The sequence below is a fragment of the Pseudorca crassidens genome, chromosome 19, assembly GCF_039906515.1.
Source record: "Pseudorca crassidens isolate mPseCra1 chromosome 19, mPseCra1.hap1, whole genome shotgun sequence".
Lineage (NCBI taxonomy): Eukaryota > Metazoa > Chordata > Mammalia > Artiodactyla > Delphinidae > Pseudorca > Pseudorca crassidens.
Window position 1 is genome coordinate 51,807,279 of NC_090314.1, and position 24,047 is coordinate 51,831,325.

The 24,047-nt window shown below is 49.7% G+C and overlaps 2 protein-coding genes across 5 annotated transcripts in view; both read left to right on the forward strand.

The window, feature by feature from the left end:
- RAB40B (RAB40B, member RAS oncogene family) overlaps nucleotides 1–15,493 on the forward strand; it is a 28,189-nt gene extending 12,696 nt beyond the window's left edge. The window contains exons 2-6 of one of the 2 annotated variants that reach the window (XM_067715718.1): nucleotides 10,097–10,157; nucleotides 11,673–11,733; nucleotides 12,571–12,648; nucleotides 13,346–13,568; nucleotides 14,461–15,493. In XM_067715718.1, coding sequence (XP_067571819.1) covers nucleotides 10,097–10,157; nucleotides 11,673–11,733; nucleotides 12,571–12,648; nucleotides 13,346–13,568; nucleotides 14,461–14,732 — 695 coding nt within the window. In that variant the 3' untranslated portion in view covers nucleotides 14,733–15,493. The remainder of the gene's footprint in view (nucleotides 1–10,096; nucleotides 10,158–11,672; nucleotides 11,734–12,570; nucleotides 12,649–13,345; nucleotides 13,569–14,460) is intronic. The other variant, XM_067715719.1, reaches the window with a different exon arrangement.
- A 4,918-nt stretch (nucleotides 15,494–20,411) lies between these two features.
- WDR45B (WD repeat domain 45B) overlaps nucleotides 20,412–24,047 on the forward strand; it is a 28,599-nt gene continuing 24,963 nt past the window's right edge. For 2 of the 3 annotated variants that reach the window (XM_067715713.1, XM_067715714.1), the window contains exon 1: nucleotides 20,413–20,598. In XM_067715713.1, the coding sequence (XP_067571814.1) occupies nucleotides 20,532–20,598 (67 nt within the window). In that variant the 5' untranslated portion in view covers nucleotides 20,413–20,531. Of the gene's footprint in view, nucleotides 20,599–24,047 lie in introns of all 3 variants that reach the window. The other variant, XM_067715715.1, reaches the window with a different exon arrangement.

The window sequence follows — 24,047 nt, forward strand, 5'->3', positions numbered from 1 at the left end:
CGCAACAGGAGAGGCCACAGCAGTGAGAGGCCCGTGTACAGAAAAAAAAAAAAAAAAATCAATTGGCCATATTTGTGTGGTTTTATTTCTCATCTCGGTTCTGTTCCATTTTTCTGTTGTGTATTCTTATGCCAGTATCACACTGTCTTGACTACTTTAAATATATAGTAAGTCTTGAAATTGGGTAATGTGAGTCCTCCAACTTTGTTCCTTTTGTTCAAAAAAAATTTTTTTTAATTTTATTTATTTATTTTTGGCTGCGTTGGGTCTTCGTTGCTGCACGCAGGCTTTCTCTAGTTGCGGTGAGTGGGGGCTACTCTTCATCATGGTGCGCGGGCTTCTCATTGTGGTGGCTTCTCTTGTTGGGGAGCATGGGCTCTAGGTGCGTGGGCTTCAGTTGTTGTGGCTCGCGGGCTTAGTTGCTCTGCGGCATGTGGGATCTTCCAGGACCAGGGCTCGAACCCGTGTCCCTTGCACTGGCAGGCGGATTCTTAACCACTGTGCCACCAGGGAAGCCCTCAAAATTGTTTTGACTATTCTAATTCCTTTAACTTTCCATGCAAAATTTAGCTTTGGAAATTCCCTGGCAGTCCAGTGGTTAGGAATCTGTGCTTTCACTGCAGAGGGTTGCAGGTTCAATCCCTGGTTGAGCAGCTAAGGTCCCGCAAGCCGCAAGGTGGGCCAAAAATTTTTTTTTAATAAATAAATAATAAAATTCAGCTTTGTCAATTTCTAGCCCCCCTCCCCGGCCCCGAAAAATCCTGCTAGGGTTTTTGAGACTGAATCTGTGGATCCATTTGATGAGAACTGCCATCTTAACTATCAATCTATCTATCTATCAATCCATGAACACAGTATTTCTCTCCACTTATTTAGATCTTCTTTGATTTATTTTATTAGTGGTTTATAGCTTTTAGCATACAGATCTTGCATAGGTGTCTGTCTAACCTCTCACCCTCTCTTACATTTAGTGTCCTGAGACCACAGTTACTGAAGATAAAATGAGGTCCCTGCATCTTTCGGGCTAATAGAGAAGGTGGCATGGGTTCTCCAAGCTCAGGGCAGCTCATCCGAAACTGTCTTCCAGAGCATGGACAGGTGGCCTGGTTTGCCGTCCAGCTTTGGGACAGTTGCTCAGCTGGTTGTGATCACAACCAGTGACGAGAGCCTCCCTGTGTGGTTCCAGTGAGGTCCTTTCTTTCCCCTGACACACAGCAGGTGGTCTCAGCCTCTGCTGCTCCCAGGGATGAAAGTAGGAGATTGAATCAGCAGGGGCTTGGGCTCCTTCTGAAGACACGTGGCATCTCAGTGGTTGCATGTGTTTGTACAGGGGTGCTACTGAAAATAAAGCTCTGCTTCCCTGACACAGCTCACCTGGGGGCTGACCACCCCAGTGAGCAGAGCTGCCCGGACTGGAGGTGGTGGATGGCAGAGCCTGCAGGGCCCCCACTGTGGGACAGGCAGGAAAAAGGGGTGCTGATATCAGAAAACTGCTCTTTAAAATCAAAGATGCACCCTCCCTTTTTTTTTTAATTTGGTTGCACTGGGTCTTAGTTGTGGCTTGTGGGCTCCTTAGTTGTGGCTTACCAGCTCCTTTGTTGTGGCATGCGAACTCTTAGTTACAGCATGTGGGATCTGCTTCCCTGACCAGGGGTTGAACCTGGGCCCCCTGCACTGGGAGCGCAGAGTCTTAACCACTGTACCACCAGGGAAGTCCCGCCGCCCTTTTTTTTCATGGAGGATGGCAATGCTTTCCCTGGCAGTGTCACCCAGACTGTTGGGCTGTCCAAAGTAGGGCGGGGGGAGGCCCCTTCTGGCCTGACCGCTGAACCCTATTGGTGGCCTTGATCTCGGGTGGCCTCAGCCTGCAGCGGCTTGAAGCAGCATTTCGGTTCCTGGCTAGAGATTGAGGTCTGGCAGTGGCAGTGAGAGCACTGAATCCTAGCCACCAGACCACCAGGGACCAATGGACAGTGACAAGGCCCTGACCCATTGCTGTGTAGAAATGAATTGCCACATAGAGACATAGAGATGGAAAGTAGTGAGGCAAGTAAAGTGTTTATTAGGAGGAAAAATAGTACGGTACCTGTGGATAGACACACGGGCGGGCTCAGAGAGAGTTGCGCCGTTGTGGTAGTTTGAATCACTTTTATGGGGCCTTTCTTCCAGGTTTCCTTTGGCAATCTTGCTTTGCCTGGTTCTGAATCTATATTTGGTTTATCTCAGGGTCTTCCCATGTGTGCGTGCACGCGCATCTCTTAGCCAAGATGGATTCTAGCGAAGAGGCCTATGGGTAGTTGACATCACTTACTATGGGGTGGCGCCCCCTCCCTTTTTGACCTCCAAGGAGGCTTTCTGTGCATGTGTAGTCAGGGTGGTCTCCTTAACTTCAAGAATGAGGAATATGTGGTCTTTTATCTCTTATCTGGGCAGGGCCCAGCCTCCTCCATCATCCTGCTTTTATGGAGTTTCTGTCCACAGGGGAGAAACTGTTCAGCCTGGGGCCCATCTATCTCCTACCCCAGCTTGAGTCCAGGTTCAGGGTGACCTCGAGACCTGGCAGGGGCAGCCCTGCAATTTGAAGGGACTGGGACCCTCTGAGGTGTCAGAGCTCTGGAAAGAGGGGGCTATCATCTGGCCACACCCGAGCGATGGTTAGGGAAGGCTCTGGGTTACTCCCCAGTTTCACTCATGGGGGATGATGTGCCAGGTCCCGCCGGTATCTGGTTGGTGGGGCTTGTCCTTGCTGTGGGATTTCACAGGGTACCTGGACGCAGCAGCTCAGCACAGACACAGGCCGTTAGGGAACAAGGCAGGTGTGACAGTGGTCCCGTCCCTGCCAGGGAGGGTGTGGGAGGGTTTAGCCCCCAGCGTGGGGAGTGAGCGGCTCAGGCAGCTAAGAGCTGGGAGCTGTGTGGATGAGCTGGGGCAGCCAGGCCACGAGGAGCCTGGAAGCACCTGGGTCACATGGCTTTGCTATTTCACAGAGAAAAACCAGCAAGGAGAAACATGCAGGGAACATACTTTCCTTTTCAAAAAGGAGGTGGGGTAGATTCTGAAGAGGAGGGGGACTGGTGCTGATTTCAGTAACTGCTCTCTGTGTATGATTCTCATATGATGAACACACTTCAAATGCCCATTTAAAACATGACCTGCAGGACGTCCCTGGGGGTCCAGTCGTTAAGACTCTGCGCTTCGCACGGCTTCCATCCCTGGTCAGGGAACTAAGATTCCACATGCCACGCGGCCAAAAAGAAAAAAAATGCATGACTCACTTTTAGAACCATTTAGAAACGGGAGGCAGCCCTGCAGGGGCAGGCTCTGGGCCTTGGCCATGGGTGAAGCTTGGGCCTGTACCTCAGCCCTGGGGCCTCCCTGCTTCTCCCATCCTGAGCCCCATTATGCAGCCCTCCCACCCCCTTGGTCCTGCGCGGCACCCCAACATCTCCCAACAAAGTGCCCTTCTGATCTGGGAAGCCAGGCCAGGGTCCGTCTCTGGATAGCACATATGTATATACATTCTTTTAAGGTGAAATTCACATAGTATAAAATTAACCATGTTAAAGTGAACAATTCAGTGGTATTTGGTACATTCACGACCCTGTAACTTTCTCATTTCAGAACATTTTTCTCACCCCCCAAATGGAAACCTGGACCCTTCCCCGCCCCTGGCAGCCAGCACCCTGCTTTCTGATACTTTAATTCAACATAAGACAAGTTCTCAAAAGTCAGGTCCTCATGATGAATATGTTTGTCAATGATACTTAACCAGTATTTACATGTTTGCGTCCTCTTGTTCTAGGAGATAGAATTCGGCAGGTGCTGGATGAGCTGAAATAGATTATTTACACATCACGTGGCCTCAAAGTGTAGGGAGTGTCTTGGCATTTGACATTTGCTGTTTTTCAGGCTAAAATTATCTCTCTTCTTGTCTCTGTTGTCCTGACTCACTCAGTGAACATTCCAACAGGCTTTGTTCTAGGAGCATTTGTGTATTTTTATTTTGATGGACAGAGTTCTTGGTGAATTAGCTAAGTGCAGCGAATGTGCGAATGTGCATTACACCTTTTGACCCTAACACTGACAACACTACTGTCAAAAACATGAAGTAACAGAGAAGAGGAAATACAATAAATAGGAACAGAACAAACACATAACAGGAGGAACATAAAACGGTTCAATAAATAAGTGTATGAAAAAAGAGACTCTTCTCCCAATGGGACTTCGAACCTGGCGTGAATGGGTGGAATTTGGGGGCTTCTCTGTGGCAGGTACAGCTGAGACAGAGGATTTATCCTGGGACCCAAAGGCCTGGGGAAGAATGGAGCTTGTGCTGAGCTGAGGCCACTGCTGGCGGCAGGTACCAGACGTGAGCTGTCAGGGAAACTGAGGCACAGGGAGAGGGAGGAAGCCGCTGGTCGTCAGGACTGGGATTTGATCCCACGCATCACAGAGCTTCTCCCTGCAGGGTCTCCACAGTGCTATGTGGGGGACCTGTGGGGTCCCCAGGGGGCTAGCCCATCTCCGTTCCCATTTTCCACCCTACAGATCAAATGTTTTTTCAAGCTTTATCTCCCACCCCCGAACCTCCCCTGCTCTGCCCTGTCCCCAATTCAAAGGAGGGGCCTTCCATGGGAGTTCACAGCTGCATAGATGGAGGGAAGTAGGCCGGGTTGCAGCTCTAAAGGACAGTAACACTGATGGAGACGGAGTGGCCCTGGGTCTCCAAAGCACACGCGGCTCTGGGAGGGTGCCTCAGGGTCCTGGGTGTCAGGGGCAGTGTGCTGAGGGCAGGTGACCCGGCAGGGCTGTCCTGGTGGGAACAACCACCAGAGTCAGAGTTCAGTTTGGGTCCTGAATGTTAATAGTTAGATCATTATCATTGAGTTGGATTTTCTTTTACTTTTTGGCCGTACTATGCGGCAAAATCTTAGTTCCCTGACCAGGGATTGAACCCATGCCCTCAGCAGTGAAAGGGCAGAGCCCTAACCACTGGACCACCAGGGAATTCCTGTAGATTTTCTTTTAAATACATGTTCACTATTAGTGAAATTCTGGGGTGTGGGAGGCATTGTGCTCTGCTTTGGGAAGATGTTAAAATGTATCTTCCGCAGCTTTTCCAGGATTTGTGTGTCAGGTTTCCTCTGTCACTCTCTCCAGTCACTATACTTTCATGGGTTTTCTGTCAGGGCATTTTTTGGTGCAAACAAAAAAGTCAACTCAAAGAAGCTTAAGCAAAAAGGAGTTTGTGGCCTTATGTAACCGACAGGTTGAGGGGTGGGCCTGGTTTCAGGCTAGATCCTGAGGCTGAGCCATTCTGGACTCTCTCCACTGTTCCTTCTCCCCAGAGCTGCTCCCCACGTACACCCCATCCCTGATTCTTCTGTGTGAAGGTTAATTTCCACCTGGGGAGGAAGCATGTGCATCGTGGATGTTCATTAATTTATGGAGAACTGTAGATGTGATCAATAGTTTCAATTTGTTTAGATATCATTATCTTAGTAGGAGTAGGTGATACACGATGTGAAAGGAAAGAAACCATCACTTTATAAGTTACATAAAGTGTAATCAAAACTGCCAAAAATCTGGAGAAACTACTTTTAAGTAGACAGTCCTAAAACATAATTATTCCTAAAGAGTTCACCTGAAAGCTCTTATCTCGTTTACATTTAATTTGCTTGAAAGTTTCATCACATCTGGTTATTTTTCTTGTTGACAAATTTTGTGACAGGAATTATACAATCTTATTTGATTTCTGGTAAACCTACATACAAAATAGTATATACGTAATGTTGATGACTTTAAAGGTATGTCTGTATTGGGGCTTCCCTGGTGGTCCAGGGGCTAAGATTTTGCACTTCCACTGCAGTGGGGCGAGTTCAGTCCCTTGTCGGGGACCTAAGATCCCGCATGTCGCGTGGTGTGGCCAAAAAAAAAAAAAAAGATGTCTTTATAATTAAACCAATAAACTCAAACTTGTTTTCATTCATTAAAAATTAACCCTAGATCATGTGATCCTGAAGTTCATTTGGGTTCATTCCTTTTATATTTCTGAGTATTTGTATAAGTGCTTATTATCCTTTAAGCCAATTAATTAATTTTGGCAATGCCACACGTCTACAACACACACATTTACAGATACGTACAAACACGCAGACGCAAACAGAGACCCCAGTTCCCATTCCAGAGTTTCAACCATGAATCAGGTACAATAATGTAAAACACGTAAGTTACAAAAGATGTTGGATTCAAATTGGGTTTCTTGCAGATGGAACAAATCAAGGTCACCTGTTTAGATGGCTAAATCCTTTTTACTAATATTTATGGAAAAGACATTTAAGATTTGTATTGCCCTTGACAAATCAGGTTCCAAATTACCTATCCCTCTTTTGTTTTTTCCTTTGGATAAGAGTTACCTTCCTGAGGGACTTCCCTGGTGGTCTAGTGGTAAAATATCTGCCTTCCAATGCAGGGGAAACAGGTTCAATCCCTGGTCGGGGAACTAAGATCTCACGTGATGCGGGGCAACTAAGCCCACGTGCCACAACTAGAGGGAGAAAACCCGCGTGCCACAACTAGAGAGAGGGAAGCCCGCGCCACAACGAAGAGCCTGCACACCGCAACCAGATCCCGCCTGCCCCAATGAAGATCCCACGTGCCGCAACTAAGACCCAACGCGGCCAAAAATAAATTAAATTAAATTAATATTCAAAAAAACAAGTTACCTTCCTGAAATTTGCATTAAAGAAGATGGCCTGCATAAGAGCTCCTGGAGAAGACTGGGTAGAACATTTCTATCTCAAAGGCAGAGGAGGAAAAATGCAAGCTGTCCTAGGGGGATTTTCTTTCTTCCCTTAAAGCCAGATTTTTTTTTTTTACTTACAGCCTCTTAAGATAAATAGGGGAGATTATGGGAGTGGTAAAAGGATTGGTGGGCCTAGGGCTGTTTCTGGAGCCACACCTTTGGTCCTGTAAACACTAGATTTCTAAAACAAGGACAGCTGTTTTTAATTCCTCAGATAATTGGGTGGCCACCTAAATGATATCAAAGTACCGACATACTCATCCACCTCTGTCGGAATGTTTTTCTTTCCTTCATTTAGCTTAGAGGAGAAGGCCAAAAAAAAATTTTTTTTTTCTATCAGGCTCTGAATATCAGCTATGGTCACAGGCTTAGACAGATCTGTGGCCTCCCATCTTGGTAATCCATTTACAAAACCTTTTGAGGATCTTCCCTGGGTTCAAGAAATTCTTTAACTATGGCCCTCAGTTCAACCTTTGACCCCAAGAGGCTCACCTATAACCTCAGGTGGTCCCATTTCTAAAGATAACCATTTAGGGACTTCCCTGGTGGCACAGTGGTTAAGAATCTGCCTGCCAATGCAGGGGACATGGGTTTGAGCCCTGGTCTGGGAAGATCCCACATGCCGTGGAGCAACCTAACCTCGTGTGCCACAACTACTGAGCCTGCACTCTAGAGCCTGCAAGCCACAACTACTGAGCCCGTGTGTCACAACTACTGAGCCCGTGTGCCACAACTACTGAAGCCTGTGCGCCTAGAGCCCGTGCTCCGCAACGAGAGAAGCCACTGCAGTGAGAAGCCCACGCACCGCGACAGAGTAGTCCCAGCTCGCCACAACTAGAGAAAGCCCGTGCCCAGCAACGAAGACCCAATGCAGCCAAAAAATAAATAAATGAATAAAAATTAAAAAAAGGAGGATAGAGTAGTAGTTATGGCAGTTTTATAGTCTTTTATTGTAGGTACCTTTTATATGATCAATCTTTCATTAGCCTTCTACAACAAATCCTTCAATGAGGCTATTTTGGAATTTTGAAGCCTTTTGGGGCTTTTGCATACCAATTAAAATAGGTACAATAGTTTAAGATGAGAGCTTTCCAATTTAGGAGTCCTTCCAATTCAAAGGATCCAAGAAGCTAGCCCTACAAATATTTAGGAGTCTTTCCAATTCAAAGGATCCAAGAAGATAGCCCTACAAATAATTTCTGCTGCTAATCCAATTTTAGAAAAAAGAAAAGCTCTTATCACTCTTGTTTCCAGTAGACCCTGTGGGCAGGGGTCCAGGAGACTGACTGACATGGTAAGAAATTACCCTCTGCTGGCTTCTTCTGACTGTTTACGGACAAATCAGTTTGGAATGCCAAAGAAGAATCCCAGCTTTGTCATTTCAGGGCAGGATTTCCTTTGATTCCCAGTTAGGTAAGCACTTGCAAGCATCAGCTCTATATAAACCCAGCTGGTATCCCCATAGGTGGCTGTCCATTCAGGAGCTGTTTGACCTTTGAAGCACAATTTCCCATTATCAATTTGGTTGCCTAATTCAGAGAAAAGATATGATCTGAACAACTTTCTGAGGACAGTATGGTTGTGGGTGCTGCTTCTGAGTCTAGCTCTCCAAGGAATTACGCTAGGGTCGGTTCAGCTCTTTTACATGTCTTGGTTTCTCCCTCTGACAATCTAAAACCGCTGTGGGTGCTTGGAGCACTAGGTGATCAGCCTTTATCTCCTGCGTCCCTGGAAGAGCAGCATTTACTTAATTATTGTAGTGGGATCTGCTGTAATACTGCTACACATCTGAAAAATTGATCCTCAGACACTTCCACTAGGTTCTCAGTCACCTGAGGACACCTTGTGGCCAGAAGGAGCAGGTGTTCCTTGTTCTTGGGTCTGAGCAAGCTGTCTCTTGTTTCACTGGGCAAACCATTTGCTCAGACCATATATCAACTTGTTTTTTTGTTTTGTTCGTTTTTAATTTAAGCTAAATTTAACGAAACTCCAGCCACCTATGTTTCCCGGGGCCTCCTGCCTAGATCCCCCTAGGACCCTGACAAGGAAATGCACTGGTGCCCCTTAAGACTCCAAGTCTTAAGTACAAGAAAGCTTGAAAAAAAGTTTGTAGGATCATCACTTAAATAATAAGACCTGGATATCAGGAGAACTCACCGGAACACCTGAAGAGTTCCAAGAAGCAGGTGGGGCTCAAAGGGCTAGTACCGAGCACCAGTTTAGGGTGGACCCCAGGTATCCTCTGGTGGGTGTCTCTGATATCCTGCCAACTACGCCATGCATGTTGACGAAAAAATTAATCAATAGTTGGTCTAAGAAAGGAATGGAAATTTTTATTTGCACCAACCTGAGGATTATAACCTGGGAGACAGTCTTTCAGAAAGCTCTGAAAACTGTCAGAGGTCAAAGTACAATTATATACGTTTTTGAGACAAAAGGATATACATCAGATGACATATTGACAGTTTCTACAATCCGGGTCTGCTCCTCCAAAACAAAACTGGGTCATCGTGACCCCTTAAACATTAGGAAGGAAGGTTATCTCCTGAGGAGTTATCAAGTGCTAAGCAGGTCATCCTGACGGTTTACAAAATTAAGAAGGAATGTTGTCTCCTAAGGAGGTCTGGTCAATGCAGATGCACAATACACACTAAAGGGGAGCCAGGAGGCCCGTAAGGGCAGAAAACCTTTTTACGTTTAAGTTTTTCTTGTCTTGCCATAAAACATGAATTTTATTTCATCACCCCTGTGCACATACGTACACACATTTTGTCTTTGCATAGTTGAGATAATACTTCATACCTAATTTCATATTCTACACGTTTTTACTTTACATTCTTAGTGTGATAACTTGGGGGAACTATGTCTGTGTTTTAGCCCTGAGTCCAGCGGAGACAAGGGTGTGTGAGTGGCTGCCACTCGGCAGACCCAGGGCCAGCAGGCCATGCGTGGAGCCAGCTGCTGAACGGTTCAGCGGGCTCCTGCTTGCCCACCCTTTGGGCAGCGGCAGGGGCCTGGGCGCTGAGCTGGAGGCAGTGGTGGTGCGGGAGGAGTGGAGGGAGGTTGGAGGCCCCGCTCCACAGAGCAGGTGGGCGAGGCCGGTGGGCGAGGCCGGTGGGCGAGGGGAGGGTCTGAGCAGGGCCCAGTCCAGCCGTCTCTGTGAGTCCTGGATCTGCACCGGTAGGTAGTCCTTTCTCCCCCAGCGTGAGAGAGTTTCTCTTATCTGCACCTTTTACCTGAGCATAACTGTGGAAGTGCTTTGCTTTAAGCCGCCCTGACCCTCTTTCACAGGCATCGACTACAAGACCACCACCATCCTGCTGGACGGCCGGCGGGTGAAGCTGCAGCTCTGGTGAGTCAGGGGTTCTGCCCAGCCCCTGAGCACAGGGCGGGTCTGTCCAGGCCCTCAGGGGCTCTGGTACCACCTGTGGGAATATCCACTGCTTCTGCCCCAGCCTGACCTAGTGCCCCCCGAGGAAGATGAGATCTGTGTGGGCCTTGGAGTCTGTCCAGAGCATGTGGACGTGCTTCTGCTTCTCTAGTGCCCAGAGGGGCTGTGTGTCCTGACCAAGATCAACAGGACGGAGGGTGGAGGGTAGGAGGGCAAGAGGTCAGGGTGTCGCCTAGCTCTGGCCTGGGTCTCTTTCTTGGTCCCCACTCCAGGCAGCCCTGGCTCTGAGACTCTGGTCACACCCCTGCCCCTCCAGTTCCGAGGGTGGGGGACTAGGGTTTTCCTGCTGTGACTAATCCCTGAGTTGCCCCCAACCCATGTGGTTTTCCTGACCACTGTTACTAGCCCCTGTGTCATCCCCTCTCCTGGACCACCTGCATGGTCACTTGCATGGTTCCCTTCTCCCGCCTGACCATGCCAGATCTCTCCCCAAGCCACAAGTGTCTGCAGTGGCCTGGAGCCCCTTCTCCCACCCCCATCTGTCCCTAATCAGGAGCAGTCAGCCCCCAAGTCTGGGCCAGGAAACCTCTCTCCACGATGTCCCCTCAATGACCCTTTCCCTTCCCACTGCTGACCCTCAAGTCTCTTTTCCCTTCCTCCCTCCCCAGGGACCTCCTGAGGGCTCCCCTCTCAACCCAAACTTGTATGGGACTCAGAAAGCTGTTGTAACAGCTGCTCCTTTTTCCTTGGCATCTAAAACGAAGCCCCCTTGCCTGGTCCTGGTGGTCCATCTTAGTAAATTCCCCCACACAGGGCAGAGTCAATCCCGGAAGTGCTATTCTTCTTTATCCTCGTTAATGCACCCCCGGCTCACTTCCTTGTAGTGATGAACATAGGGATGCATCCACAGGGCTGACTTCATGTGACCTTTTATTTTTATTTATTTTTTTGGCTGTGCCACACGGCTTGTGGGATCTTAGTTCCCTGACCAGGGACTGAAGCCACCACGCCCTTGGCAGTGAAAGCCAGGAGTCCTAACCACTGGACTGGCCAGGGGATTCCCATGATCTTTTAGAGTTAATTGGAAGTGGAGTGACCCCATCAAATCCTTTGGCCTATTTCTCCCCCAGTGTAGACTCACATTCCTTACTACACAGCTTTATCTCCAAATTAAACAACTTTTTAAAAACTTAAATTAGACTTACTGAAATGTCAGAATTATTATGTTGAAACCCATCACTATTTTCTCTAGTTGACTTTTTAGATAATTAGAAAAGAGAATGAGCCCAAAAGGACATCCCAACGTCCAGATCTCTCCAGGGATAAGGTGCCCAATGTCTTGTTGGGGGCTCGGACTTTCTGTGGGATGGCCACCAACTGACAATTGTAAAATGCATTTGCTCTGGCTCCCGAGCTCAAAACCTTGTCGTCGGGAAGCAGTGATTTCTTCTTACAGACTTTCAACATCTTTTCCAGGGGTACGTCGGGTCAGGGAAGATTTTGTACCATATTCCGCTCCTACTCTCGGGGCGCACAGGTAACACCCCTGAACCGGGAGGTCAAGCTGACTTTGTTTTTCTTTTTTGTTTTTAATTAATTAATTTATTTTGGCTGCTCTGGCTCTTAGTTGCAGCACGTGGGCTTCTTAGATGTTGCATGCAGGCTTCTTAGTTGCAGCATGCGGACTCTTAGTTGAGACATGCATGTGGGATCTAGTTCCCCGACCAGGGATCGAACCCGGGGCCCTGCATTGGGAGCACGGAGTTTTACCCACTGGACCACCAGGGAAGTCCCTCAAAGTGACTTTGAATAATGACTTTTGGAATGTTCTTTAATGGATACTTGGAGGACAAGGCAATTAGCTCACATACAAATTGATGCCAGAGTCTAAAAAGTGTGCCCAGGACTGTTTGGTGGCTCCCAAGCCCTCTGCATCAGGGATGTGTGTGTGCATGTGTTACATTTGTATGCACGTGTGCACAAGCAGTGTGTAGGCACGTGTATCTACACGTGTGTACATAAATATGCAGGCATGTGGGCTGTGTGTGCACCGTGTTCATGTGCGTGTGTGTCTGTACGTATGTGAGAGCCCTCCGTCCAGGTGGGTGGGCTCTGAAGTACCCCCGCATTCCGTGTCCCTGGACCAGCTCATGAATGTGGGGAATTGAATTCCAGCCCCCAGCTCACATTCACATTTGAGGGTTTATCAATGAGCTTATGAAATATCACTGGAAGTGATCATATAACTGCTACATTTGGCAGACAAATCAAAATAATATGTTTTGTGTTAACATAAGTAAAATGGCTATTTAGCTGGTTGTGAGTGTGTGCCTGAGTGGCTTGCGTTGCCACAAGTGACTGTGCCTCCCCCCAGGGTGTGATCCTGGTCTACGACATCGCAAACCGCTGGTCCTTTGATGGCATCGACCGGTGGATTAAGGAGATCAATGAGGTATGACATGGCCAGGGCTCCGTCCATGTGGCCCTGTGAGGGGAGGCGGGCTGGGGCGGCCAGGGCACGAGGCTCCAGCCACAGGGAGGAGGACGCGTCATGTCCCAGCACAGGATCAGGCCCTGCATGCAGTCAGGTAGGTTGACAGGTGGTGACCAGGCTGCTGCCTGCTGGCACCCTGACCGGCCCAACTGCCAGTGGAGACGTGGAGTGGTCAGTCCCACCCACTGAGTGAGTGTCCTGGCGTGGCCGTAACAACTCACCACAAACTGTGTGGCTGAAAACAACAGAAACGTATTCTCTCAGTTTTGGAGGTCAGAGTCCAAAAGCAAGGTGTCGGCAGGGCCGCGATCCCTCCAAACACTCGAGGGAGGATCCTTCCCGTCTCCTGCAGTTTTTGGTGTTGCCAACAGGCCCTGGTCCTTGGCCTGTGGACGTGTCACTCTGTCTCTGCTCTACCATCACGTGGCCTCCTCCGTGTGTCCTATGTCTTCTCCACTTCTTATAAGGACACAGTGACTGGATTTAGGGTCCACCCCAAGATCCCATCTTAATTAATTACATCTGCACAGACCCTCTTTCCAAAAAAGGACACATTCTGAGGTTCTGAGTGGACACCATTCACCCCGGACACCCATGGTACCAACAACAAAGCCTGCACGTGACCCACTTTCCTTGCCCTTCTGTCACCCTTTAGCACGCCCCGGGGGTCCCTAAAATCCTGGTGGGGAACCGCCTGCACCTGGCTTTCAAGCGGCAGGTCCCCACGGAACAGGCCCAGGCCTATGCGGAGCGCCTGGGTGTGACATTCTTCGAGGTCAGCCCGCTGTGCAATTTCAACGTCACTGAGTCCTTTATGGAACTGGCCAGGATTGTGCTGCTGCGGCATGGGATGGACCGGCTCTGGAGGCCAAGCAAGGGTAGGTGTCCGTCCAGTCCACCCTGCAGTCCCGCCAGTGCTCAGCCTCCCAGGACCCATTCCCCGGGCCACTGTCTCCATTCTCCTAAATCAGGGCTTCTGCTGCTTGGCACTAGTGCCATTTGGGATGGAGTGTCCTCTGGTGGGGGCACCGTGTGTGCTGTGGGTGAGCTGCATCCCTGGTCTCCCTGCCCCCATTTGTGAAAACCACAAATGTCTCCAGACTTTGCCGAATGTCCTGGGGAGTCAAAATCGCCCCCAGTTGAGAAGCACTATTATGAATGTTATTTGTTAGGACCTTGATTCCAAAAGGAGCCAAAGCCCTGGGTCGTGTTTCTTCTGTCTGATCCTCCAGGGGTTGAGGGGTGTCCCGACTGCATCAGGGGTGAGATGCCGTTCCTCCTCCCAGCAGGCCCCTGGGAGCCCCTCTCTATCTGAGCAGGGACCCTAACTCACAGAACGAACGATGTAGGTGAAACATAAATGACAGCATTTGCTTTTCTGGTGTGTTCTCCAATACATCTTGATAAAGCTGATAACACGTTTTTAGTGTCAGCTACTCAGTTGGGGAAGCATGTCTCCTGAAGCCCTTGGTCTCCGACCCCAAAAGTTGGTCACGTTAGGCCTGAGGAGACCTCATTGGCCATCGCTGGGCAGTCCACTCACCTCTCAGACCTAGAGGGAGAGATGGTGGGGGTCTCAAGTTTGGGGACAAACTGGATTTAAGGTGATGAAAGCAGGACCATCCATCTCCAATCACTGCACGTGGGCACAGGGTGGGACATCTTGCCCCAGAGTCCCAGAGAGGAGGGCGGACAGGTGTGTGGCTGGCCCTGCGTTGGCCCCGTGCCCAGGACAACACAAATGAAATAGGTTTTCTTTTCTTTCCCAAGTACTGAGCTTGCAGGACCTGTGCTGCCGGGCAGTGGTGTCCTGCACGCCCGTGCACCTGGTGGACAGGCTGCCACTGCCCACGGCCCTCAGGAGCCACCTCAAGTCCTTCTCAATGGCCAGCGGCCTGAATGCCAGGGTGATGCATGGCCGCCCCTGTTCCCTCGCCACCAGCTCCGGCCACAAGAGGACCAGCCTCCGAAAAGCGAAGGCCGCCCACCTTCCCCAGAGCCCCCCCAAACGCTGCACCAGAAACAGCTGCAAAGTCTCCTGAGGAGGGCGCGAGGCAGAGGAGTGGCACAGGTGGGAGGCAGGAGGCCGCTCTGGATGCAGACACCCGCCAATGTCACGGTGACCCCGCGGCCCTGAGCAATGAAACTGCAGCCGGTACCCTGCATACCTGACATGTCTGCGTGGACAGGCGTGGGGGGCTCTTGTTTCAGACGTGTGTTTATAAAGGGACGACCTTCTCTTGGTAACATGGAATTCTGAATGCTACTTAGATCATGATTGCAGTGCAATTTTTTTCTTAAAATAAGTGCTTTTTATAAGAATGGTGACATGCGTGTGATGAGTATAAATTCTACAGAATGAAACGCAAGGATGGAGAGAGAAATTAGAGTCTTTGACGTTACGCAGGGCCTTTTTGTAAACCTTTTTAATGTCAAAGCACTAATTTATAAAATGCCACAGATAAGTTAGAGATTAGGCACAACAGATCTGTCCAGCTCGTGTATGAAACGGATTTGATCGAGTTTTTGCTATGTTATTTACTACGTTTTGGGATTAATAAGTGATTTATATGCATATTTTTCTGTAAATCTACATTTTTTTGTACAAGATGTTCCATGAGTTATGAAGCTAAGGGAAGAAAATGCCAAAGATATCTCTAGTTACAGCGAACATACCACAGCAGTTACACCAGGTCCAGATCAGCAAGAAAATGTCACTCCAAGCCTGAAGTTTCAGCTAAGAGTGAAGTGAACACTGTTGTTTAAGAAAATTTCTCAACAATAAAAAGTATACTTCCCTCTTGGTAGAATTGTTGGCTGCTTCTTTCCAATTTTCCATTGGAAAGAATGGAAAGTTATACTTCCATTCAATGGAGAAGTGGTGTACTTCCATTGCCCTTTTTTTTTTTTTTTTTTTTGCGGAACGCAGGCCTCTCACTGTTGTGGCCTCTCCCGTTGCAGAGCACAGGCTCCAGACGCACAGGCTCAGCGACCATAGCTCATGGGCCCAGCCGCTCTGCGGCATGTGGGATCTTCCCGGACCGGGGCACGAACCCGCGTCCCCTGCATCAGCAGACAGACTCTCAACCACTGCACCACCAGGGAAGCCCTATTGCCCTTTATTCCCTTTGCTTTATATCACCTGTTTCAGGCACCACAATCAGTGCTAGTGCCTGGTGTTGGCAACAAGGCTGTGTCCCTGTGCCATTGATTGAAAGGATGCCTTTTCCTGAAAAGAACACAGAGACAGACAGTGGGGAATGAAGGACCAGCCGTCCAGCGGGTGCCTGTCTGCGGAAATAGTGGGCGGTACTCTGGCCCCAGTGGACATGTTGTCACCTCCCTGCATGAGCATAAAGATCAGAGCTGACTCAGCTAAGACTCTGGGCAGGGTCTCCTTCCTGGTTCTACCACTAGATTCTCTGTGGCAGCTGGAGGTTGCAACAACGGATTAAAAAAAAAATAACTTGAAAACATACAGATGTCCTCGGTTTCTGTTATTTACAGATTTTTAGAAATTTAAAGGACCCTAGAATTGGGAGCAACACTTTTATTCAGAGACGGTGGAGCCGAGGCCCCGAAAGGAGGAATGTGCTCGGCCATGGCTGGTCACCCTGCCCCCTGGGCACAACAGGGACAGATGTGCACAGGGGAGCAGGCGAGGGCATAGCAGGTAAGCCTTGAGGGGACGGTCCCTCTGCAAGGGGCTGCGGGCCTGGGAGGACTTGCTGCCGGGCCATCACACCCTTCTCTCTGCTAGGCAGTGGATGAGAGAGGAGAGTGAAGGGCTGACCTGCTGACCACGAAGTCTGATGGCTGCGGTGGGGTGTCACTTCCCCGACTGCCACAAGCAGAAACGAGGAGGGGTCCACCCTGGATGCGAGCCCCTCTCCCCTGCCCCTTGAAGGGCGCATGGAAGTAGAAGGTGCAGGTTTCCAAGGTCGGTGGAGGTGGGGAGGCTGGGGACGGACACCTGGTCACAAGCCTAAATTTGGTCCCTTTTCGTTGTTTAATTGAAGGACAGCTGGGGCCACCAGAAGTTGGAAGAGGCAGGAGGGGGCCCCCCAAGAGCCCTGCCCACACCTGGATTCAGACTCTGGCCTCCAGAACTGTGAGAGGCACATTAATGTTGTTTCAAGCCCTCCAGTTTGTGGCAATTTGTTATGGCCACCCCAGGGCTCACACAACAAGGAAATAAGTTATGCTTCACAGTAGAAAGTACTATTAAAGTGACATTTCTGTGAAATGAAAACAAACCCTAATACAGAACATATTAAGTACAAATATGCATGTTTTGGTGGTGAGCATACCGAAATCAAAACTGAAATGTAAACTGAACCTTGGAGAAACTGCTCTCAAACTTCGCCATTTTCTTCCATGGCCTCACTGCTGGCAAAATCCACCCCAAGTATAAACAAGAAGACCAGATTGTGTCCCAGCTGCTTGTAATTCTCTTTTCAAGCATCTAGATTCAAAATATATTATGTACAATTATGTCTTCAATTGCCCTGTGAAAATTACTGCAATGCAGAATAGTTTCCTAGACTGAGAGCTTACAACTTTGATGAGGAATGATCCAGGCAAATATTGAATCTGGAAAAAATGTCAATTATGAGCTTGATAATATTTGTTTCGCCAAAGAGATGGAGATGGAGATGCTTCCCTTTGCGGGAGAATTGCGTCATCAAAGTAAATGTGGATTTGAAAAGCAAGCCTGAAGCTGCATGTATTGGGGAACTGGGGGGAGGGGGCTGAGCTGTCATGGGGGCAGGGGATGCACCCCGACCCGCCAGGAGGGCAGAACCCTGTGTTCACTGTGTTCACTCCCCGCTCCCTACACACCCTTGGGCCTCGCTTCCCTTGGGGCACCGACCTCCACTGGGTGTGTCATCAATATGGTGACCTAGTGAATGAGGATGACAAAGCCTCAGAACAGGGCAGCTGTTGATATAGATGCTTCTGCCTGGCAGTGGGCAGATGGATCAATGGTAGGTAATGGGAGCCACTTCTCCATACAGGCAGTGGGTGCCCAACATGGTTCCCTACCCTGGCAAGGGTCAGACTGGCCCTGCCACTCCTCACCTCTGACCCTTGATCCCCGACCCTCATTCCTCAACCAGCCTGAACTCGGGGTCAGGGTCTGGCTCCATCTGTTCTGGCTTCAGTGGAATACTTGGGTCTGTGCTCTCCTTCTTCAGATCTCTGGAGTCTCACATACCTTTCTTCTCAAAAAAGGCTGGCTCCTGCCAATCAAGTTTTGGCTTTTATTCCTACCTTCTCTTCCCTGCCTCAGTCTAGAACTCAACTGTGGAATACTGCTTCTTTCACTCTACTTTCCCACAATAACAGTGGAACCAGCCCAGGTACAGAGGCCTCTGAGTCACTGTGCAGAGGAAGACAGAGGCAACAAGGAAGAGTTCCAAAGTCTACCTTGCCCCAACGTAGTTGCTGTTGCTCCAGCCTTTACCCCTCCTAGGTGAGGCAGCCCAGAAGTGCTTTCACTGTCGTCAGCCAAAGACCACCAGGAACTCAGTTGACTCACTGCAATGAGGGAGACCTCCTATGGTCAAGAACCGGGGACATTTCTGTAGGAGGATGTTGGAAGGGACTCAGACTAGCACTTGTGGTAGGAGAGCACATTGCTGTGTTCGATGCTTTCAGGGAGCAGCGGTGATTCCGGGATCGCTGTCTTAGTAACTCCTATCTAGAAGGTGTGAAGACTGAGCAAGGTTAAAGCTGTTGCTGGTAAAAGCAGCAGCCGCTCAGGCACCAGCATGCGGTCTGGCCTTTGCTGGCTCGGATGCTGCCCCATTCTGGACTGTGTTCATGCAGGGTCTTGCCTTTATGCTGCCCCTATCAGCCTGAGGGGCCTCGTCCAGGGAGCTTTCATATCCGACCCTGCCCGCTGTGGCCAGGCTGTGTGTGCCAGAATCTCCGGTGCTCTTTCTGTGCCTGATGAGATGACAGGAAGACGGCTGTCTAGCCCAGGAGTGGACTTGGCACTCGGGTCTAGAATATGCCTGTCTGCCACGTCAGAGACTAACTTTCTACTTCTGCTGGAGGACAGTGCCTTGTGCGGCTCAAAGCTGGTCAGCATTGTCTGCTGGTTTCCTGATTCCTTGCTGCAAAATTTTATCGTTGCTTTGTGGGCCACTTTAGAAATGGGGGTAATGGATGGTAGCTTTTTGAAGGTTCTCTGATTGTTTTACTAGTTAAACACTGTATCATACGAAACAACCTTACCTCTTGCAGATGAAAGGCGAGACCAGAGGGCCCTCTGGGCGGGGACCCTAGGGCCAGCCGCTCCTGCCTCCATGGCCACTGTGTTGGAATAGGACCATGGGCCGGCTCCGCGGTGCTGGGAAGCCCAGAGCCTTACTTGATGATGTGTTGTGTCCCAGGGGCTGTGTGTCCTGGGCGGAGGTGGTGGTAGGCAGGGCTCTGTGATCTGGAGGACTCTGTGTGTGGGGGAGCTTGGTGTCTTGGGGAGCTCTGTGTCCCTGAAGACGGTTCTGTGTGTCCTGGGGGGGGGTTCTGTGTCTTGGGGATTCTGTGTCCTGGGGGCAGCTGTCTGTGGGTACCTCTGGGCCGTGGGGGGTCTGTGTCCCTGTGAGGCATCTCTCTCTGAGGAGATGGAGGGTAGGGGGTGGTAGGGTCTATACGTTCATATACAGTCTACCCTTGAACAACGCAGGGATTAAGGGCGCCCGCCCTCCACGCAGTCGAAAATCCGCGTGTAATTTATAGTCGGCCCTCCTATCCTCGGTATCTGCGGTTCTGCATCTGTGGATCTAACCAACCAGGGTAGTGTAGCCCTGAGGCATTTACTATCGAAAAAAATCCTCGTGTAAGTGGCCCTGAGTTGCTCAAGGGTCACCTGTACTTCCATTTCCTCACTTCCACTCATTTTGCTATTTTCGCGTACATTTTACTAGCATACCTGTTAAAAACTCCATAATGCATTGTTATTTTTACTGAGATACTTATCTTTTTATCAACTAAAAATAGAAAAGTCTCTTATGCTTACCTTAATCTACATGATTTCCGGGGGACTCGAGTTACTGTGGGGGACTGGGTTCTGCGTGCTCCTGAGGGTCACGGGGCAAGGCTGTCACTGTTTTGTTTTTTAATTTATTTATTTACTCATTTATTTTTGGCTGCGTTGGGTCCTTGTTGCTGCGCTTGGGCTTTCTCCAGTTGTAGTGAGCGGGGGCTACTCTTCATTGCCGTGCGCAGGCTTTTCATTACGGTGGCTTCTCTTGTTGCTAAGCACGGACTCTAGGCGCGTGGGCTTCCCTAGTTGTGGCTCACGGGCTCTAGAGCGCAGGCTCAGTAGTTGTGGCGCACGGGCTTAGTTGCTCCGCGGCATGTGGGATCTTCCCGGACCAGGGCTGGCACCCGTGTCCCCTGCATTGGCAGGCGGATTCCCAACCACTGCGCCACCAGGGAAGTCCCTGGGCTGTCCCTTTGAATCGCCGCCCCCTGGAGGGCTCGTTGGCACTGGGGGTCTCCTCCCGCCTGGGACAGGTGGTTCCCGCCCCCAGATGCGCCCTCCACAGATGCGGCCCCTCCCCTCAGACCAGGCCCCGCTCCCGAACCGACCAGACCAGCCCTCTTCGGGCAGGCCCCGCCCCCCATAGACGTGACGCTCTCGGAGCTCCTTCCCCGCCCGGCAGGCCCCGGGTGGATGTGCTCGGCGCTCCGCGGCTCTCTGGCTGCGCGCGCAGGCGGTGGGCCTTTCGCTTCCGGCCGCGGCGGCCTCGGAGCTGGCCAGAGGGACCCCGGCGGCCTGCCTCCCCGAGCGGCATGCGGCGCTGAGGCGCGGTGGACCCCGCTGCGCCATGAACCTCCTGCCCTGCAACCCGCACGGCAACGGGCTGCTCTACGCCGGCTTCAACCAGGACCACGGTGAGGGAAGCCCGTCGACTGCCCCGGCCCTCCCGACGCCGCTGCCCCTTCGAGCGGGGTCCCGCCCTCGGCGCCCTGCGGCAGCGTCCGTACCGCGTCCAGGCCGCTCGTCCCCTCCTCCCCGGGCGCCTGTTCCCCTCCCCACGGCGTTCCCTCTCCTTCGCCCGGCGTCCCTCCCCTCCCCCCCGGCCGCCCCACCTCCCAGCCGCTCGCCCACCGCCCCGACGCCCACCCCTCACCCCGGTCGGACGGTGACGGGATTTTCCGGGCGGCGTCGGTTCTTTCCTGTCGCTTTAGGGTCCCCAGCGGCCGGGACGGGGTCGCGCTGAGGTGACCCAGGCTCAGGACCTCGTCCGCGAAGCTCCTCGTCTTTTCTGTTGATTTTCATAGGAAAAAAATCGCCGGACTCACAGTTTATTCTTTTGTTGGGTGGAAACCGGATCGTCCAGCACGGCTTTGGGGAAATGGCATTTTTCGCGTTTCCGAGTCCGGCGGGCTGGGGGGCTGCGCCCCACTCTCACCCGGGGAGGGGGACCCGCGTCGATTCCGAGTGTTCGCTTTGGAAGCCGGCTTGAAGAGAATCCAGAAGCGGGAACTGCAGGACCCGTATCTGTGGAGCTTGTTTGGTGTAGAGTTAAATAGGCCGGGCGGAGGTGGCCCCGCTGTGTCAGTGCGTGGGCACTTGGGCTTGTGGGGTTATGGCTCCAAGGTCCTGACTGTGGGGCCCCGGGAGAGTTAAGTGTGTCTGGGAACCGAGGCGAGGCAGGGGTTTTCCTTCGGGGAGGAGCCCTTGAGGGCAGGAAGTGTTCTTGGAGGGGCGGAGGTGGACGTGGAGAAGAACGTGGGATGGGGGCGGCTGGGCTGGGGACCGCAGGTGGTGTGGCCCCACGTTGGGGTGCCCTTTTGGGGCCACATGTTGGGCATCCAGCAGTATGTGGCAGAACATTTGGGGTTTTGATTTCCATAGGAGGGCCAGTAGGTTTTTCAGTAGGTTCTGATAATAACTGAGAAGTCTTTAAAGAGTTAACCGTGTTACAACTCCTTAAGAAATGTGTTTTCAATGGAAAGAGGTGACTGGCTGATAGTAGGGGAGGGGAGAGGCAACCCTGAAAAGCAAACACAGAAGCAAAAAGCTTACTGACTGAGGCCCTTTAAAGGCAAGATCTTCTACACCTGCCTTAGTGCCAGATGAGGCATCTTTGTACTAAGTTTCAGTATAGTAACTGAGGCTCACGATGATGCTGATTATTTTAGAAACCAGTGAAGTTTATAATGTTTTTTTATAAAGGTTTCATCAAAGATTATTTAGAAAATACAGCACTGGCTTTTAGATGGATATATTTCAGTTATCTGAAAAATACACTCTCACTTTTGTAAAACCATTTCATTTCATTGTAATAAATTACAAGTAAAGCTTACAGTGTTGCTGGAAAAAAATATACTTTTATACTTAAGCTTCTGCTTACCCTTAGCCTAATTTCCTATAATGTAAATTTATGCCATATTGTTGAGTTCATTATATTTTGTTTTTATACTGATTTTTAATTTTTACTCAGCTTTTTTAGCACTCACATTGCAACTTTAGAAACATCTGCTTATAATTTTAAATTGTTTAAACTTTTGTTTTCTCCCAAAGATAACTTGCATTACAGTTTTCAAGATTCTGAGGTGTGGATATGTACATTTCTATAATCTGGCTGCCGTTTTTCTTTCTCTTCCCGTGGGAAACACAGGGTTTGAGTACACACACCTTCTCTGTAGACTAGCTTGTCCTGCCTCAACCGAGACTGAGGCTGACTTCGCTGGCTCACTCTGCTGTGGTTCTGGAGTGTGGGCTCAGAGCACTTGCATGTGGACTGCACATGGCTCATGCGTAGAAGAATGCCCTTCAGTGATTCTGATGCCCTGTTGCCAGTCGGCTTCCTCTGCACTGTGCTTGGTCACCAGCTGTTGGCTTGAACACTTCTGTGTGGGGAAAAGTTTTGTTAAGATAGCAAGAATGAGAAGATTAATGCCAACTTTTGTATGATAGCCAAGTAAAATACGTTAATTATTTCCTCTACCCAAAAAATAGCAAGGATAATGCCTAGCCTCCTTAGTGAGTGGTTTCCAGTCTTGTGGTATTTGTAGTACCTTTTCTTCTAGCTTTTAATTGAAGCACACTATTCTTACAGAAAAGTGCTCGTATCCTAAGTATTCTGCTTGGTGAATTTTCCAAACTGAAAACACCTTCCACAGCACTCAGGTTAAGAAACCAAACACCTGGCCACCCTGTGCTCCTTCCAGCCACTCCCCCATTCGACTTCCAATGACATAGATTAGTTTTGCCTATCCGTATTGTATTTTGTTTCTGGCTTTTTTATTCAGTATCATGTTTGTGAGATTTTTTTTTTCCATACTGTTGAGTATAATTGTAGATCATTCTCATTGGTGTGGTGTTTCTTTGTGTGAATATATCACAGTTCATTTATCCATTGAACCATTCGTAGGTCTTTGGGTAGATTCCCAGTTTGGGGCCATTATGAGCATAGTGGTGCTGCTGTGCGCATTCTAATACCTGTCTTTTGGTGAACGTATGTTGTCATTTCTGCGAGGCTTGTATACCTAGGAGTAGAATTGACAGCGGTAGTCGTGCAAACAGTTTTCTGCAGTGATTGTCCTGGTTTGCCCTCCAACAGCAGTTCTGAGAGTTCCCATGCGAGTTCTACACACTCCTTACCTTTGGTGTATTTTCCATTATTTTGGCCCTTTTGGTGGATGTTTAGTAGATCTCATTGTGGTATATGTGAGATTGTATTTACATTTCCCTGATTCTGTGTGTTTATTGACCACTTGGATATTCTCTTTTGTGAAATGTCCAAATATTTTGCTCATTTTTCTCTTGGGTCGTCTGCCTTTTTCTTGTGGATTTGTAGGGATTGGTTGTTTATTTTATACAAGTCTGGTCAGAAATATATGTGTTCTGGCAAAGACAAATAAGATAGGTGCAGGCTTAAAACTTGTGGAAGGTGTAATAGTTGAGAAAGAAAGGGAAAAGTTTCAACTTCTGTATTTTCATATTTTCCAGAAAGCCAAGCTCTGGTTCCCCTGTCCAGATTACATGATTACAATAACACAAAGAGGGAGTTACAACCCAGAATAAGTTAGAGATAATAAGTAACGCTGTACTTTAGCGTGAGTGTCAGGCTCCAGGCCCAGATAAAGTGCCTGAGAGTTGACTGCAGAACAGTCTCCAACTCCTGAGAAGGCTGTCATGGTCCTTGCAGTTTTATAAGTAACCTGGACAAAAAATAGAAGCATGCTTTCCATGTTGGGGGCAGGGGTGGCAGATAGGATAGAATAATGTCTTCCCAACACTGGAACGCAGCTCAAAAGCAGGGGAAGAGACCCTGAGGGTGGCTTTCGCATTCAGGCCAGTAGTGCGGTCGCAGTGAGGGTCCAGGCTCTGC